Here is a 17616-nt window from a genome sequence, read left to right as displayed (position 1 = left end):
CAGCTTCCGCTTCCGACCTGCGTCACTCTTACTTCCGTCAATCTCCCAGGTAAGATCAACAAAATGCAATCACTCAGGTGTGTTCTGTTTGTTTATTGACAAGCTTCTCTGAAGCACGCGGTGACAACTTTCGAAATGATTTATGCTTAGTTTGACATGCAGTACAGACTTAACAGGTCGTCAATTCAAGTTTTCATATTTAGATGACCGGCATCCGCTGTCATTTGTCCTCATTTTCGCTATAACTTGTTTTTCCAGGTTTGGCGATGGAGTATTTATGGAAGTCGCTGACATATCATTTGTATATGAATAGAGTGTCAACTTAAGAGTGATTCAGATCTAGGGTCATCCACCATCATACAGGTTGCCCTAACATGCCCGGTCGCATTAGAGGAGGACACACGTACAACTACAGCATGACGAAAAAACAAAAACAAACCACGGAACACGATGTTATCACAGCCAAAAAGAGGGAAGAGAGGGCTGTGCGAGAAGCGTATAAGAAGGAGAGAAAAATAGAATCATATCTTGCTGATGATGAAAATTTTCCAAGTTTTGCCACAGAGTTGGCTAAAATGGGATTACAACTTCGCGACATTCCCGGTGATGGGTAAGTAAAGCACTTTTAATAATTTTATTTTTTATTACCATGCAAAAACAGCAAGAGGTTTTTGCGTCAAGGGTTTTCAGATGAAAACAATTGGTCTTACTTTTGCATAGTGAGTGACAGGGTTAAGCATCCAAAAGATGATTTTTGATACTGCATGACATGCTGTCACCTGGTCACCCTACACATTTTCAAGATCATGTGATAGATACTGGCTCTGGGTAATGGCAGTGTAACAAGTCTGTGAGGTATTTATGTATCCCAATACTTTGAATAATGAGCATGGAGATATCTTTGCACTTGTTATGATATCTGTGTATCATCACAAAATACATGTACAGTGTTAGAAATTATGAGGTCCATGAACATGTTGATATAATGTGCTACTATATAATTTTAGGAACCCCTAAGTCTATTATTTTTCCATTAGAGCATGTGCTTCTTGCACCCCTTGCTTCTTGATTTTGAATTAATATACGATATATGATAATCACATGATAATATAGACACAGTATGAAAATAAACTGAAGACACAAAAGTGTATATGTTTGTATGCTTAGCAGCATGAGGATTAGTTAAATTCAACATGCTTAAGAGTTGTCAAGGTTTTTGAATTCAGTAAACATGCTGAGTTTTCTTAAATATGTTTTTGTTTTGGTCTTTAATCATTCTCTTTTATGGTGTCAACTTTAGGTTTCACCATGATCATCATGAAAATTTTGCAACTTTACAAGTCATGCTTATTCTCCGGAGATATGCCACATATGACCATGATGACCAAAAGACATTCCCTTAAACATATCTTCAGAGCAGCATGAAACCAAACTCACTCATTGTTTGACGTTTCATTAAACCCTCTGATTTTTCAAGGGTTGAATTTGAATATATAAGCATTCAGGGTGCCACATTGTATAATGTTACAGGTGAACAGTCTCATGTCATGGGTATCTGTTAAACATGCATTTGAATATATTACATTATTTCAAAAGTGTAGATGAATACATGTATCAAATGTTCATTGCAGATCAGTATTACTTCAGGCGTTACATATTTTAGAGTCAGATTGATATGACAGGGATTTATCAGAGATTCCAAACTATGGCAATTTTTTTTAAAAATTGGAAATTTGTAATTACAATTTGGGGATTTTTACAGACATTTGCTGCAGACTTGGGGCTTGATACCAGCCTCTGAGCAGGTCTACATAAATACTTGTATGACCTGCTAAAAGTTATAAATAAGTATATCTAGGTGTGAACATGTTTGTTTCAATTCTGTGATTTGTTTTGTAAGTTATTCTCATTTTGTATGAAACTGTATTCATGTTGTTAGATCAAATTAATTCTAACCTACATACTCAGTCATCTGTTGACAACATGGCAGCCATAGCTGAGATTATCATTCCTTTATGATCACTGTTTGAAGTTGGAGACCTGGGGACTGAAAGGCAGTGATTAATCCTCATGGCATGTTCACATGTATACAGAGAAGGATTTGGGTTAGTCACCATATATTTCTGAAAAAAAGTGTTCACAAGTGGAAAGCATCTTCATTAGTTAAGGTCTCATGCCCACGATACAGCACAATGATGGGCTTAACTGCTCAGAGTGACACCATAATGCTTGGGTTGCTCTGACTCTTCATCCAATGTTTGATCATCCGTCTGTTGGGTCACTTCATGCTAAAGCATTGGCTCGTCATGCTGAAGGCCTGGGTTTGAATCCCAACATGGATACAATGTGTGAAGCAGATCTCTTGTGTGTCTACCATGTCTACTGTGATGTTGCTGAAATATTATCAAACATGTTAAAAGCTCTGTAAAATAACTAAAATAGCAATCATTCTACATGTTCTAAGCTTCTGACAGATTATTTACAAATTAAACTTTTTTAAGTGGCATTTAGAAGTTGGTATGATGAACAAGGGAGATAATTCTATGGATATTCATCTACATGGAAGTTCTATGGATATACAACTATATGGAAGTCGTATATCCATAGAACTATCTCCCTTTTTGAAATTGTTCGTCTCAGTATGAACTTTGAATGTTAGACGACTGGAATTAAGATAAATGATTATCGCCACAAATCTGAAGCCTGAGTCTTATACATTTTCATTTGGGCAAATGATCTTTGCTTTTGAAAGTCCATACAAAAACCATTTGAACACTAACATGTAAGGTTGGGTAGACGTGGTTAATTCAAAGGTTTTGGGCACAGTATTCAAGTCTTGTTCAGAGGGGTCAACTCAAAAGTATCTCGTTATCCAGAATTTGAATGGTCCATCTTGTGACTCAAATATTTTCATTGCCAACATGTTGTGTGATTGCATTTAGATGCACATAGGCGGATCCCGAACCCCCCTACTCTACCCCCTTTTGAAATCCAAATATGGTATAGTGTGTTGTAAGGCAGTAAAATTATCTGAGAGAGGATTTTGATATTTTGGACCCTTCCCTTTACAAATGCTGGATGTGCCCTTGATGCCTCCTCTTGATCAATGTGAAATAAGTACTGTATGCAAAAGTAATAATGTTAATAGTTTTACATGCTGATAAGCAATAATAAACAGTAATTTATTCATTGATGTGTCGATACTGTGATGTGTGCGGAAGCAATTAGCAGTCTGTGGCTGTGACATGTGTGTGTTGACAAGCTGATCAGTCGCGGGTCAGTGAGTTAGTGATCTGTCACTGAAATATTTATACAACAATTATATGTTTAGCTAAACCAGGTTATCAGGGGGTCAGAATGACATTATTATTTATCGTTTAATTGTGAATGACCTCTGACCACTGTATTTACACCTGAGATTGTGATAGCAGTCGTTTCACAATCACGTCGTCACCTATTTCACAAGTAGCAGTAAGGTGTGTGGTGATCATCAAGGTGTTAATGTTGTTAGTCAAATGTGCAGGATTAACTGACAGCTGTCAATCAAGGTACTGATTAGGTGTTAATAGCATGTGGTAATTACTTGACACTGTGCATAACCCATGATGTTTAGTTGAGGTCAACTTCAGAGCCTGTAAACCATTGACAGATAATACCTGATATGTATGATAAAGAAAAATTATGATAAGGCAGAAAAATAATTTCAATTTCAAATATTGTTCAATACTTCACACAAAACATTAGCATTGTCTTTGTGTTAAATGATTCCCCCTAATTCACTCAAACTTATCAATAATTGATTGTGAAAAAACAAATTCTATTCCATTAAGAAACTAGCATATTTACATCACATTATAAACACACATTCCTAATTTAAAGTGGTTGGGGTGGCCCAGTTGTCTAAGGCGCTGCAATTTGCCGAACAGAGAGAGTTGCACCCCTTGGGCATGCCCGAAACCTATGATTATGGGTTCGAATCCTGGTTCTCCCCACCCCAAACGTCTGAGACCAAAATCACTGTGTGCTTTCCCCCACATTAAAGCTGCCACACTCTGATATAACTGCAATACTGTTCACCAACTCACTCATTCCTTCATTTGATTTCAAACTTACATTTATTAAACAACAAATGTACATTCATTCATGTACATTCTGTAAATCAAGAAATGAATGTGAAATATGTGAGTGTGACTCTTCCTGTCATTAATCATGTTAATATAGTGACAGATGGACATATTGGTGTTTATTGCCTTGTCAGGTTCACTCCGTATGGGCGGAACAATGACATACATAGCAAAGCTCACAGAAAACAATGTAACTGAGTGCTAGATTTAGTGTTTCTCACCAAGTTCAGTGTCAAGTGTAGTCAGTTTGTTTATTCAAGTTCGAGTCGCCAGCCGTGAATGACAGCGTCCCTGTTGTGAAAGTAACCTTGTCAAATAATCTCGTAATTACAAGCAAAACACTTGTCACCCACGTCGTGAGCATGGCCAGAACAGTAAGAGCAGTTGTGGTGAATACAAAACACTGCTCATCTACATTCAAAGGATTGTGTCAACTAGCATTACAACACTTGAAACCTGTACATTCTTCTTCAGTGACCTGACCTGATCTCATTTCAGTATGTCTTATTTAGAATCTCCTACTTTGATTTCATTGACGCTAGATCACTTGTAAAGCAGTTGAAGTTAAGTTTATTCAGTGAAGATTGCAAATGTTGTTCAGTTGTACTGCCACCACCCTTTACTACATCGTGGTATTCTAAGGCAGCAGTTTGGGGGATGATCATTTACTGATTAGATTTTAGGGTAACCATGGTAACTCACATTAAATTCAAGACATATATTAGGCCATGGATCCACATTTGCATTAATTTGGTGATGCATTAAGCAGTGATTAACAGTATTTTACAAAAGTGACTAAAACAACTTCAGAATGAATTTCTAATTGTGTTGCAATGATACAGTTTCAATGGGAAGTTAATACAGATGCTAGAACGAGAACAGCTGCAGACAAAACCCAATAACAAAAAGAAATTCAGAAAAAAACTCAATGAATGCTTTGACATGCATCTGGGTCTCTGAAAATATATAATCTTGACAGAATTAAATAGCTCCATTAAAATTGAAAGAGAGTCCCAGTGAGATGATAGATTCAGAACCTGAGGAAAATCTAGACTTGCTTCATTTCGTGCTTTTGCTTTACAGAAAGGGCTGGACGGAAGGGAAAATAATATGGTTCAGGGACTGAGACAGACTATCTATTGTGCATGAGCATCACCTCTCCCCCAGACCAGAAAACTCCCCTCCCTTTAGCATGTTTAGCATGTTTAGCCCACAATACCTTGGTATCATATCAGTAACCGTGAAGATCCTGTCGCAAGAGGCAACTAACAGGAATTGGGTGGTCAGGCTCGCTGACTTGGTTGATGTATGTCATCGCATTCCAATTGCGTAGATTGATGCTCATGAAGTCAATCACTGGATTGTCTGGTCCAGACTCGATTATTTACAGACCACCGTTATACAGCTGAAATATTACTGAGTGCAGCGTTAAACGACAAAGAAACAATATATGCAGGTGCTTGTTTGCCTATTTGTAAGCAGTGGTTGCAAGGTTAGGGATTTAATATTTATTTCCCCACATTCTGATTTTTCTAGAATAGTTATTTAACTATTGTCACCATGAAGACTGAAATGTTAAATTTACTTTGTCATGCTGGTGACTTCCTTGTTTTGGTATATTTTTTCTCCCTGATGTTTTAAGTAAGACTTTTATGAGGGTATTACAGTGTATGCCTTGTGAGAAACTAGATACCCGATATGTAATCGGCCATCACTCTGGTCATGGTCGGAGGGTCATTGTAATCACATTGTCTGCAGATCACATCAGGGATGTGGGCTTCAGTCCTATGTATGTTAATCTGTTTATATGAGAGTTTGTTGAAAGACATCTTTGCCATTGTGGGCTGCTTGAGGATTGGATGTTTTACAAAGCGTGGTGTGTTATCATGCTTTCAGTCATTGGTTTACCTGACCAGTGGTACATTTACAGTTAATCCTAGTGTAGCATAAAACAATCACTCAGTCTCACGTTGGTTGTACCATGATAGTTTAAACATGAAATAATGCAATGGAGAAAAGTCCTTCTCATTTGCAGCAGCGATTGAATGGAACCAGCTACCATTTGAACTCTGTCCTGTCTGTTCTAAGCTCAGAGCATTTAAGACTCATCTCTCAGTGTCCAAAAAGCCAATCTCTGCATGGAGATTTATGCATGTTATAAATAGACACTTATTGATTGTGCACAGTAAGCTGTAAGTCTAAGGGTTAGACTGACACTTAGTCTCTGAAAATATTTGATTTGTTAGGAACAAACAGATTTGTTTTAGGAAAAGGATCCCAACTAAACCTGTCGAAAATCTAGACTTGCTTCGTTTAGGGCTATATTAATACAGTTGGGGCTGGACGGGAGGGAAAATAATAATGGTTCAGGGACAGTGAGACAGGCTAGGTAAGGGTCTGATAGTAATGTTTCGTTTAATTATAGTACAAACGCTTATATTTGTTATGATTTTTATAAATACTCCTTTTTTTAAAGACAATATTGAGATTTGGGAATAAGGTACCTGGGGTAAAAGAAGACTTGACCAGAACAATTTTGAGTGAGAAGATCCCTGCTGAGCCTGAGTTGAATAAACACTAAGCCACACCACTTTAAAGCATTGTCCCTTGCCAAATGCCCTGTGTTTAATTCTGTATATACAATCTTATAACCATTCAGGCGTACCAAATGTCTTCTTGCCCATCAAGCTCAGATCAGTCTATATAAAGTCCATCACATGTAATGCTTGAATTGATATGGGACACGGGTCAGGAGAGAAGACATGCCAGGTCTTCATCATGTTCATAGTGTGCGTGAGAGTGGGTCTTCATAGTGTACCTGAGAGTGGGTCTTCATAGTGTGCCTGAGAGTGGGTCTTCATAGTGTGCATGAGAGTGGGTCTTCATAGTGTACCTGAGAGTGAGTCTTCATAGTGTGCCTGAGAGTGGGTCTTCATAGTGTCCATGAGAGTGGGTCTTCATAGTGTGCCTGAGAGTGGGTCTTCATAGTGTGCGTGAGAGTGGGTCTTCATAGTGTGGCCGAGAGTGGGTCTTCATAGTGTGCCTGGGTCTTCATAGTGTGCCTGAGAGTGGTTCTTCATAGCGTACCTGATAGTGGGTCTTCATAGTGTGCGTGAGAGTGGGTCTTCATAGTGTCCATGAGAGTGGGTCTTCATAGTGTGCGTGAGAGTGGGTCTTCATAGTGTGCCTGAGAGTGGGTCTTCATAGTGTCCATGAGAGTGGGTCTTCATAGTGTGCGTGAGAGTGGGTCTTCATAGTGTGCGTGAGAGTGGGTCTTCATAGCGTACCTGAGAGTGGGTCTTCATAGTGTGCCTGAGAGTGGGTCTTCATAGCGTACCTGAGAGTGGGTCTTCATAGTGTGCCTGAGAGTGGGTCTTCATAGCGTACCTGAGAGTGGGTCTTCATAGTGTCCATGAGAGTGGGTCTTCATAGTGTGCGTGAGAGTGGGTCTTCATAGTGTGCGTGAGAGTGGGTCTTCATAGTGTGCGTGAGAGTGGGTCTTCATAGCGTGCGTGAGAGTGGGTCTTCATAGTGTGCGTGAGAGTGGGTCTTCATAGCGTCCATGAGAGTGGGTCTTCATAGTGTGCCTGAGAGTGGGTCTTCATAGTGTGCGTGAGAGTGGGTCTTCATAGTGCCATGAGAGGGGGTCTTCATAGTGTGCCTGAGAGTGGGTCTTCATAGTGTGCGTGAGAGTGGGTCTTCATAGTGTGCGTGAGAGTGGGTCTTCAAAGCGTCCATGAGAGTGGGTCTTCATAGTGTGCCTGAGAGTGGGTCTTCATAGTGTGCCTGAGAGTTGGTCTTCATAGCGTCCATGAGAGGGGGTCTTCATAGTGTGCCTGAGAGTGGGTCTTCATAGTGTGCGTGAGAGTGGGTCTTCATTGTGTGCCTGAGAGTGGGTCTTCATAGCGTCCATGAAAGTGGGTCTTCATAGCGTCCATGAAAGTGGGTCTTCATAGCGTCCATGAAAGTGGGTCTTCATAGCGTCTATGAGAGTGGGTCTTCATAGTGTGGCCGAGAGTGGGTCTTCATAGCATCCATGAAAGTGGGTCTTCATAGTGTGGCCGAGAGTGGGTCTTCATAGCATCCATGAAAGTGAGTCTTCATAGTGTCAATGAAAGTGGGTCTTCATAGCATCCATGAAAGTGAGTCTTCATAGTGTCAATGTAAGTAGGTCTTCATAGCGTCTATGAGAGTGGGTCTTCATAGTGTGGCCGAGAGTGGGTCTTCATAGCATCCATGAAAGTGAGTCTTCATAGTGTCCATGAAAGTGGGTCTTCATAGCATCCATGAAAGTGGGTCTTCATAGCGTCCATGAAAGTGGGTCTTCATAGCATCCATGAAAGTGGGTCTTCAGAGCATCTGTGAAAGTGGGTCTTCATAGCGTCCTTGAAAGTGAGTCTTCATAGTGTCAATGAAAGTGAGTCTTCATAGCGTCCATGAAAGTGGGTCTTCATAGCGTCCATGAAAGTGGGTCTTCATAGCGTCCATGAAAGTGGGTCTTCATCGAGTACATTAGAGTGGGTCAGAGCTTTACATCATCTCTATACCACTGCCTTATCGTGTCGGATGTCATGCTTGAGATATGTTGTTAACATATAGCCAGCGGCAGTGTCAGGTACTTAAAAGCAAAATCTCTGGAAAGCAATGCCATTACCGCCAACCATGATTCTACCTTGTCAGAGCTTGGTGAAAAGCTTGTCATATCAGGTGACAGATTGCCATAATGCTTGTTAAAAATACCACATAGTATAATCATGGCAATAATGGCTCTTACAATGTCAAGGCCAATATTTATTATTGTCAGGCATTGGTGTCCTCTTACAAGAGCTCTCCAACAGTCAATGTGGGTATAACATCCAGCACAGGTTTTGTACAGAGAAACTGATGGGGATGATATTAGCCTGCTGGGATGGCTGGTAGGGCTGAGACAGGTAACTTGGGTACTTGGGTCGGGTGGGTCCTGAGTAGGACCCGGTTACCCACATGACTTGTGGTAAGTCATGTGATACATTGTTTAAAGACAATAATAATAAAATTCCATGGTTACAAATTGCTTATGTTTACTTTTATTTCTGACAAAGCGCACATTCCTTCTGAATTTATAGAGAATTTGAGTGAGTGAGTATTGTTTTTCGTGGCTTTGAACAATATTCCAGCAATACCATGGTGGGGGACACCAGAAATGAGCTTCACACATTGCACCCATGTGGGGAATAGAAGCTGGGTCTTTGGCACGACAAGCAAACACTTTATTTTTTGGAACCACGAGGCTACCCCAACGCATATGTCACTGGATATCTGATCCATACTTTAGTATGAGATGTGCCATGTGCCATGGATTATCAGTAATGGACTGACATAATCAATGCCATCGTAATTACTTTTACAGATGGTACTATTAGCCTGACATGATAGAGTTGTGTTTCAGGTTTTCTGTGTACTTCTATTGAACATGTTGCTGTTATTGCACATGTTAACGACGTCTACATTGTTGTACTGTAATCATGGTAATGTTTGGATTGATTCCAATATCCATATGTAGTTATGAGTGACTGAGTGAGTTTGGTTTTACGCCAATTTTAACAGTATTCCAGTTACATCATCGACCACAGCAGTTATATTTGATAACCATACAGTAAAATTAACGTGAGATAATACTCACTAAATCAACACCCATGGGTGTGCACACCACCAGTTGCAGTGTCACAGACATGATGATCCTATAATAAATGTACCATTGAGTGAGTGAGTTGGGCTTAACACCGCTTTTAACAGTATTCCAGTTATATCGCGGCGTGTCAGCTAAATGTGGGAGGAAAGCCAGAAGTGATGCAGGTCTCAGACGTTTACCACTTCGCTGAAACCCACGAGCACAGGTATGGTGCTGACAAACCTAGAAACCTAATTGGGGCGAACTGGGATTCGAACCCACAATCATAGGTTTCTGGCGTGCCCAAGGGACGCAACTCTGCACAGCGAATCACGGCGCCTTAGACGACTGGGCCACCCATGTCCCCATGTGGTTATGAGGCAAATGTTTTGTTATGCTGTGGAGGTGCAGCAGGAAAAAGTTATTTGATGTCCTGCAAAATGCGAAAGGACAAATCAAGGAAATGAGAGGGATGTAGCCACATAGATTTTAGCCTGAAAACACGTTCGAGATGAAACACATGTTCTAACCACTAATTGTGTCAGCAATTTTCTAATATATTCTACAAGCAATATGGAAAACACTGTCATGTAGTAAAAGTTTTCTTTTATGGTAACTAATCAGTTTTAACAGGGCATAGCTACAAACTGTATGTCATCGTGACCCGGGAAGCATGACTCATTGCTCATGCTTTTCACCACTGGTTTGCCTCAGTTATTTACAGGGTTTTGCGATATTGCTGGAATATGGCAGCATTAAACAACATTCACTCACTCCTTTAGTAAAGAAAAGCATATGGTATAACATTCACCTTGTACCCACTTATTAGGGTTGTCAGGAATGCCTACCTCACCTTTTTAGCCTTATCGCGATAACCGAGTCACAATACATGTCATCATGGTCATACTTCATGTTCGTAATGTGCACTCTTTTTGTGTGAAATTCTCTCTCAACATGATCATGGGTTTTTGTGCACCTTCAGTGACTGGTAAATTTAGGCTTATTTTGAAAGAAGTATGCAATCAGATTCTGCAGTTTGTTTCCTTGACGGACGGAAAGGAATGATATCCCTGAGTAGTTATCTGGCAGCTTGTTGGAAAATGTAGTAAATATTACGTTTTGAAAATCGATACAGAATTAAAATAGAATCGATACATGGGTGTATTGTGTATGATGAATTAAAATCAACACCCACACTCATTCATTAATATATGTCTGTTGGCTGGGAACTGTGAAATCTACAAGTACAAGCTAATGGACTACGCGTGGACATCGCAACGTAGGTGAAATAATCTTGATCACAACGTTAAATTCCATTTCTCCTCACCTGACTGCAAATAACACAATTGTACAGCAGCAGCCTAAATACCTGAAGGTTGACGAGGTGCGCAGGGCTATAGAAATTTCAGATTGTAAGGCAGGGCTGCCTGGTTATTGTGAGTAGATCTTTATATTTACTCAAGCTGAACATTTGCAAACAGACCAGACACACCCTCCGAGGAGGGTCGCTTCATCTTAGGGATAGTCGGAGGCTTTGTGTTGGGAAAACATTTACAGAAATATATCACTGTTTCTTATAAAGTGTTGTATTGAATTGATGTGGGTTCTATCGTTCTGGTCACTCCCATTCTTACTCATCATATTTTTATGGTTTTATGGTTCAATGTGTTGTTTTGACGAGGCAGAAGAACTGGAAAGTGCTTTACTGGAAGAAACTAATGAATTTGTTCCATGTTTATTTTATTTGTATGAAAACAATTTTGGTTATTTCAGAGGTGTTTATGTACCTGTTTACTGTGTGTGTAGACTCGGTGAACTTCAATGTTTTGACTGAAGGTTGGGAAAGTAAAATAAGTTTTTAGAATGTCCCTGGGCACATTTCTTTGTTACATAATATAAATACAGTTCTACTTTTCACAGGAGAAATCTCAGTCCTGGTATTTTCTGTCGGATTTGTATCATGGAAAATAGCATCCCTGTACAGTCATGGGCAGACTGGTAGTGGTAGCCCAGTGGTTAAAGCGTTTGCTCGTCACAGAGATGTGTGTTCAGGTCAAAAGCCTGAAAATACTCCTTCCCCATGTTCTGGAAATGCATATATTTTGAATGGTAGTCTTTTCATAGATATCCCCCTCAACACGGTTTGCAGGAGGTTACTAAAATGGACAATGTCCGTCCAAGATGTCGTTCCTGAAGCAGATCTTGAAAACTGTCCAATATTTCTTCATCAAACTTTGCACATAGATCATGTTGATAGGTCTAGTGGTGAAATTGTGCCTTAGATAGCTTTGGACTTAAATATATAATCTATTTTCCATGGAATAACTTTGACTTGTGCCCTATCTTGCCATTTCCAGAACAGATCTTGAAAACCGTACAGTATTTCTTCAGGAAACTAATCGTGAACTTGTGCCTTTTGATCGTTTGAGAATTGTAAGAGACACATGTTCCTGTTTTAAACAACTCTAGCCAAATGTCAAGCCTGGCATAAAGGATTGGTCTTGTGGTTACTTTTTGAGCTCGCTGCGAGTGACTTTGCGGTAACACATGTCACAGGCACACATTGAACATGTTCATGAGATTAACTGCCTCATTAATGTCAGCATCAAGTCGGTAGTTGCCAAGTACATGAGGACAACCGTATGGACAGTTCAGGTTATCACTTGCATGGTGAATATGTCCCACAGCGTTCATTTGTAAGTTTGCTGAATACGGCCAGTAGTGTGCGTTTGAATTTGGACCGTGTTGACTCTTTTAAAGAGTGTGTGAGTATGGTTTTTAACGCTTTTAGAAAAGTTCCAGCAATGATACAGTGAGGGACACAAGATGTAGGCTTCACATGTGGGGAATCAAACCCAGGGCTTTGGTGGGATGAGCGAACGGTTCATGCAACAGGCTACCAGGCTATTGCCCTGATGATCATTATGCCCTGTGTTTGGTCTTTGAATAATTCCCAGTTCCACATTTCTGAAAGAGGATCTGTGGAATCACAGATGTAGAGGGAGAATGAATTGGTGCCTTTAGCTTTGTTTAGCAAGTAGGATCACAAAATGCACCCTTCCTTTTTAAAAAGGCTGCTTCTGCTTTTATAAAGCTCAGTGGTCTAGGGACTGCCTCCATGGTCTTTGTGCATAGAGTCTGCCTGTAGCACAGGGTTCGATACCAGGCTGCGTGAAACAAAACAAACACGCTTAAAGATGGTACTTGTTGTTACCCTGCCTGGCGCTTGGGGTTAAGGGGGTAAAACAAGGACTGGTTGGCTTGGAGTCAGTTTACTGTGAGTTAGATGAGAGTATCCAGGTTAAACTGCAGCATTTAGCAGTGTGCATCCATGTCACTAAATAAGTGCAGTAATCTTGAATGCTATGTTATGCCCCATTTCACCTTATCTTCATGGTCTGGTGACCTTTTCCAGTTTGGGCATGTAAACGTAAATAAAAAACTTTATGAAATCTTTGGTCATGGCACAGGGATTTTCCATAAAAAACGAATTTGTTTTAGACGTGAACATGGTGAAGTCAACATGCTAAAAAACATCTTGAAATAAAACAAGATGTTAACAAAATATTACTTTTGTTTTGTTTCCTAAGATTGCCTGTCACATGTACTTGTTGTAGTGGTATATCTATCTATATGTAGTACAATGAGACACAATTATTGATTTCTTTCAGGAACATTGCGTTTCTCTGAGACAATGATAACAGTGTCTATTAGCATGATTAGTATTTAATTGAGTATCCTCCCAAGACAATTGTGTAAGCCTGCTGATATGTGAAAACAGGTTTGTAACATTGGAATCAGAGAGTACCGTTATTAGATGTCCCGCCTTGAAATTGCTGGAATATTGCTAAAAGCAGTGTAAAATACTCACTCACTCAAAATGACAAAGTGTTTTTCATATCTTCTTATCTTTGTGTTATTGTTAACTTATAACAAGGTTTCAGGGGGAAGTGGATGATGCCTCTGCTTCATCTTTGTTGAAGTGAAACTGTTACTAATACCATGAATACAGTAAACTATGGTTATAACAGCGTTCCAAATACCTGCCTGCCCGACCCTCCGAGACGGGTTGATTTCAACTCGGGCTGCCAGATTTTCAAATCCCCCTGCCCGACGGTCGGGTTACATTTCATAGGTGAAACTATTCTAAATATTTCCCGATGATAAGCATTAATTCAAATATAAAGATGAATGATAAAATGTAACCAAAAAGAAAACCCGTTTAGACAACCTAACATTTAGCAATGCGCTTATGCTACAAGTAATCAGTTTTCATATTTTTAATTAAATTATCCTGAGAAACATATGATGATGGTGGGAAGGCAGGTTTTGGTCAGGGCTGGCAAGTATTTCAGCTGTCCTGTGGTCTGGCTGAAATTTTTGGGAGTTTCATACCCTGGTTATAACAAACTCAAAGGTGTCACTAATTTTCAGTTCGTAATATCTATGATAACCGTAGTTCGTTATATGCATATATCTGGCATATATGCAACAAATGGCCGGGACTAAAAAATAAGTTCGTTATATCGGTAAGTTCATTATAAGCGTGTTCGTTATAAACGTAGTTTACTGTCTGTAATTAAGTCAGGAATGATATGAGAGAGACTATTCAGCCAAATTTCTTGATCATGAAGATGCTTTTGTGACTGTCATGAGTGATGTTGAGACATTGGTTCTGTGTTTTGGGGAACAAAGGTAACTGCGATACACTCTGAATTGATGCTGTAACCAGTCAGTGGACCAAGACTTTTTGAGTCTCACTTGACTGAACTTGGCTCTTAGCATCTTGTTTTGCACATATTACTGTTATTTATTATATGGATATTATTAGCTGAGCTTACCATGCTTACTAGACCAAAAAGAATTTTACGAGATTCTGGCTTCAGACTAGCATGACTAGTGGCTAAGGCTGGAGTCTGAACTTCTCAAAAGAAGAAGTTATTGTGTATTCATACTCCAAAGAAGTTTAAGAGCTTTTGATTCTTTCACATTACTAAAATTAATATGTCATGCATGACAGATTAACTGTAGTAATATGAAAGAATTGAGTGTTCTTTAACTTATTTGGAGTACTATACACTTAATCATTGATAATGAAGTATGGAATTAGAATATCAAAGTGACTTATTGTTCTGATATTCCAGTAAATATGGAAACATTACTTCCACCCAAAGCTCAGGGTTAGGGGTTGGATGGAAGGTGAGGTTGAGGGTGGGATTTTATAATCAATAATAAATAAATTGTCGAAAATTCTTGAAAAAATAATTACTGTATTCGACGTAATAACCGCCCTTGGCGCTCTCGAAATTAGAAATAGGTGGCTCTTATACATGTTATAAGAATATTATTTTGGTGGAAAAAAACAGAGTTGAAAGATAAATTTCGTGGTTTATGCTGACAGCCTGAAGTGTTTATGTACGACAGATATATCATTCCAGAATTTAATTGCCCATAATCATAATAATGATGATAATTCAAGGTGCATATAACACACGAGTGCGTATTATACGCGAATAAATAAGTCTTGTGTTCATTGATCAATCGGAAGGGGTGCTAATTGGGATTGTTCACTAGCCAATATATTAGCAAATATTGCTGTGGGCGCTTATTAGAGCGGGGCGCTCATTACGTCGAATACGGTATGCTATATTTTGTTGGAAAAAAAGAAACTGTCTGCCACAAAAATGACATATCGTTGCAATGTGTTCTTTAGAAAGAAATGTTTTGACTCAATGTATTAATTAATAAAATATCTGGTTTTGCTGCTGCAGCTGAAAAAAATATCTGATCTCAATAAAAAATCCCAGACAATGAAATGGTCGGTACCTGAAACAGTGTTGTAGTTTACACATAACTCACTCTTTACTCTGACAGAAAGAAACCCTTTCATCTTCTAATTCATGTTTTTCCCCAGAATTTGCAACAGTCCAATAAGCATGCCACAGTAACAGTAAAACACACTGAAAATAATGCAAAGAGCCAAGCTCAGGGTAGTACGCTCGTCCATAAAACAGAGCCTGCCTGTTTTAGCATGATGAGTATTGGCTAGACAGAATAAACATGACACAAGATGATAGCTTGTCATTGTAAATCCTCAGGTGGAAACATGCAAGTCTATAATTGTCAACATGGTCAATAGAAATGTACACACGGACAAACCCTTGTATGCCATTAGCAACTGCAGAGTGTGAAGGTAAAGAATTAGCTGTGTACTGTAGCACAATGAAAGTTTATATATAGGAGCGTCCCCATTATAAGTCTGTCCCCATTATAAGTCTGTCATGACAGAGACGAGCACTACGGCGTTTATGATCACAGGACTGACACATGCATCCAAACACATACAACATGGATGTTCGTAGTCATGGGACTGTTACAAATAACCTACTGGGAGAAATTGTAGAAGTACACAAAAACATCAGATTTGTTACTGTGAAATTTAAGAAAATATTTCATTCAAAACATTTTTGGGATGGTAGGGAAACCTGGTGATTAAGGCATTTTCTCGCATGCTTCTTTAAAGAGCTGGTCAAACCCCTACAGGCCCACAATGTGTGAAGCTCAATTGTGACTGACGTTGGCGAAGCTGTACATCTGTACATTTACTCAACATATAAATGTCAGAAGGAATGTTTGCATAGTCAAAAAGTAATGGAAAATTTGCGACTTGTTGGGCAACCATTGAGTTTTAAGTTACAGTCATTAAACAATTTATCACAGGTGCAGGTAGTCTAGTGGGTATCCAGGTCCTACTGAGGATCCCCCCGTCCCAAGGACCTGGGTCACCCGTCCTCCTAGCCAAAGTACCATGAGTACCAACCTTTAATAATGGAGGGGAGGAGCTTGGTAATTTATTTTCATTAGTTGCAGAATAGTTTTTTGGTTACTGATTCAAGACAACATTTTATATGTTGTTTGTTTGTTGTTAAACGCCACACTCAGCAATATTACAGCTATGTGACGGCGGTCTGTAAATAAACAAGTCTGGACCAGTAACAATCCGGTGATTGACATCATGAGCCTCGATCCACGCAATTGGGATACGATAACATGCATCAACCACTGAAATCTTTTTGCTCAGTATGCTCTTTATCATGTTTATTCTCAGTAACACAACAATGTCCATCATGTCCAAAGTAGCTTAATTAAATCTAAATTTGAGAGTCACGATGCTGAACTTTTAAAGTCAAAATTTTCTAGACATGCAAGATTTGCCTCAGCTTCTGGGCATGTCCAATGTTAAAGTCCCTAGACCAACATGATGTTAACCTTTGAGCATTTGTTTAGGGAAAGGTGACAGAAATTGTGACCACTTTGCTATTCAGACACATAGGTCATTGAAGACGGGTTTGCTCAGCCTACATTTATCACATAACATCGTTGTTGGAGCTGTTAGCCATGCTGTCTGTGTATGCCGTTCAGGTTGACTGAGAGCGTCATCCCATCTTTAGGGAAGACTGATGACTACCCGATTAGATATTCACGGCTTTGTAATTTTGAAACAGTTGGTTGAGCTCCATGGAATTGGAACGTGGAAGGCAGGTGTTTTCAATGTCAGGCTCTAACTTGACGCATTTACTTGCAGTCTTTTCATTCTAAGATGCTTCACTAGATGAACAAAGATGCTTCGCAAGATGAACAAAGATGCTTCGCTAGATGAACAAAGATGCTTCGCTAGATGAACAAAGATGCTTCGCTAGATGAACAAAGATGCTTCGCCAGATGAACAAAGATGCTTCGCTAGATGAACAAAGATGCTTCGCTAGATGAACAAAGATGCTTCGCTAGATGAACAAAGATGCTTCGCTAGATGAACAAAGATGCTTCGCAAGATGGACAAAG

The 17616-nt window shown here is 39.5% G+C and overlaps 1 protein-coding gene across 2 annotated transcripts in view; it reads left to right on the top strand.

Moving 5' to 3' along the window:
- The first annotated feature begins 3 nt into the window (after nt 1-3).
- The window catches only part of LOC124115483 (OTU domain-containing protein 3-like), a 40266-nt gene continuing 22653 nt past the window's right edge, over nt 4-17616 (top strand). The window contains exons 1-2 of one of the 2 annotated variants that reach the window (XM_046476493.2): nt 4-49; nt 259-610. In XM_046476493.2, coding sequence (XP_046332449.1) covers nt 375-610 — 236 coding nt within the window. In that variant the 5' untranslated portion in view covers nt 4-49; nt 259-374. Of the gene's footprint in view, nt 78-258; nt 611-17616 lie in introns of both variants that reach the window. The other variant, XM_046476492.2, reaches the window with a different exon arrangement.

This window comes from Haliotis rufescens, unplaced genomic scaffold, assembly GCF_023055435.1.
Source record: "Haliotis rufescens isolate VD_foot unplaced genomic scaffold, xgHalRufe1.0.p SCAF_13, whole genome shotgun sequence".
NCBI lineage: Eukaryota > Metazoa > Mollusca > Gastropoda > Lepetellida > Haliotidae > Haliotis > Haliotis rufescens.
This window is presented reverse-complemented; position numbering and strand designations above follow the sequence as displayed.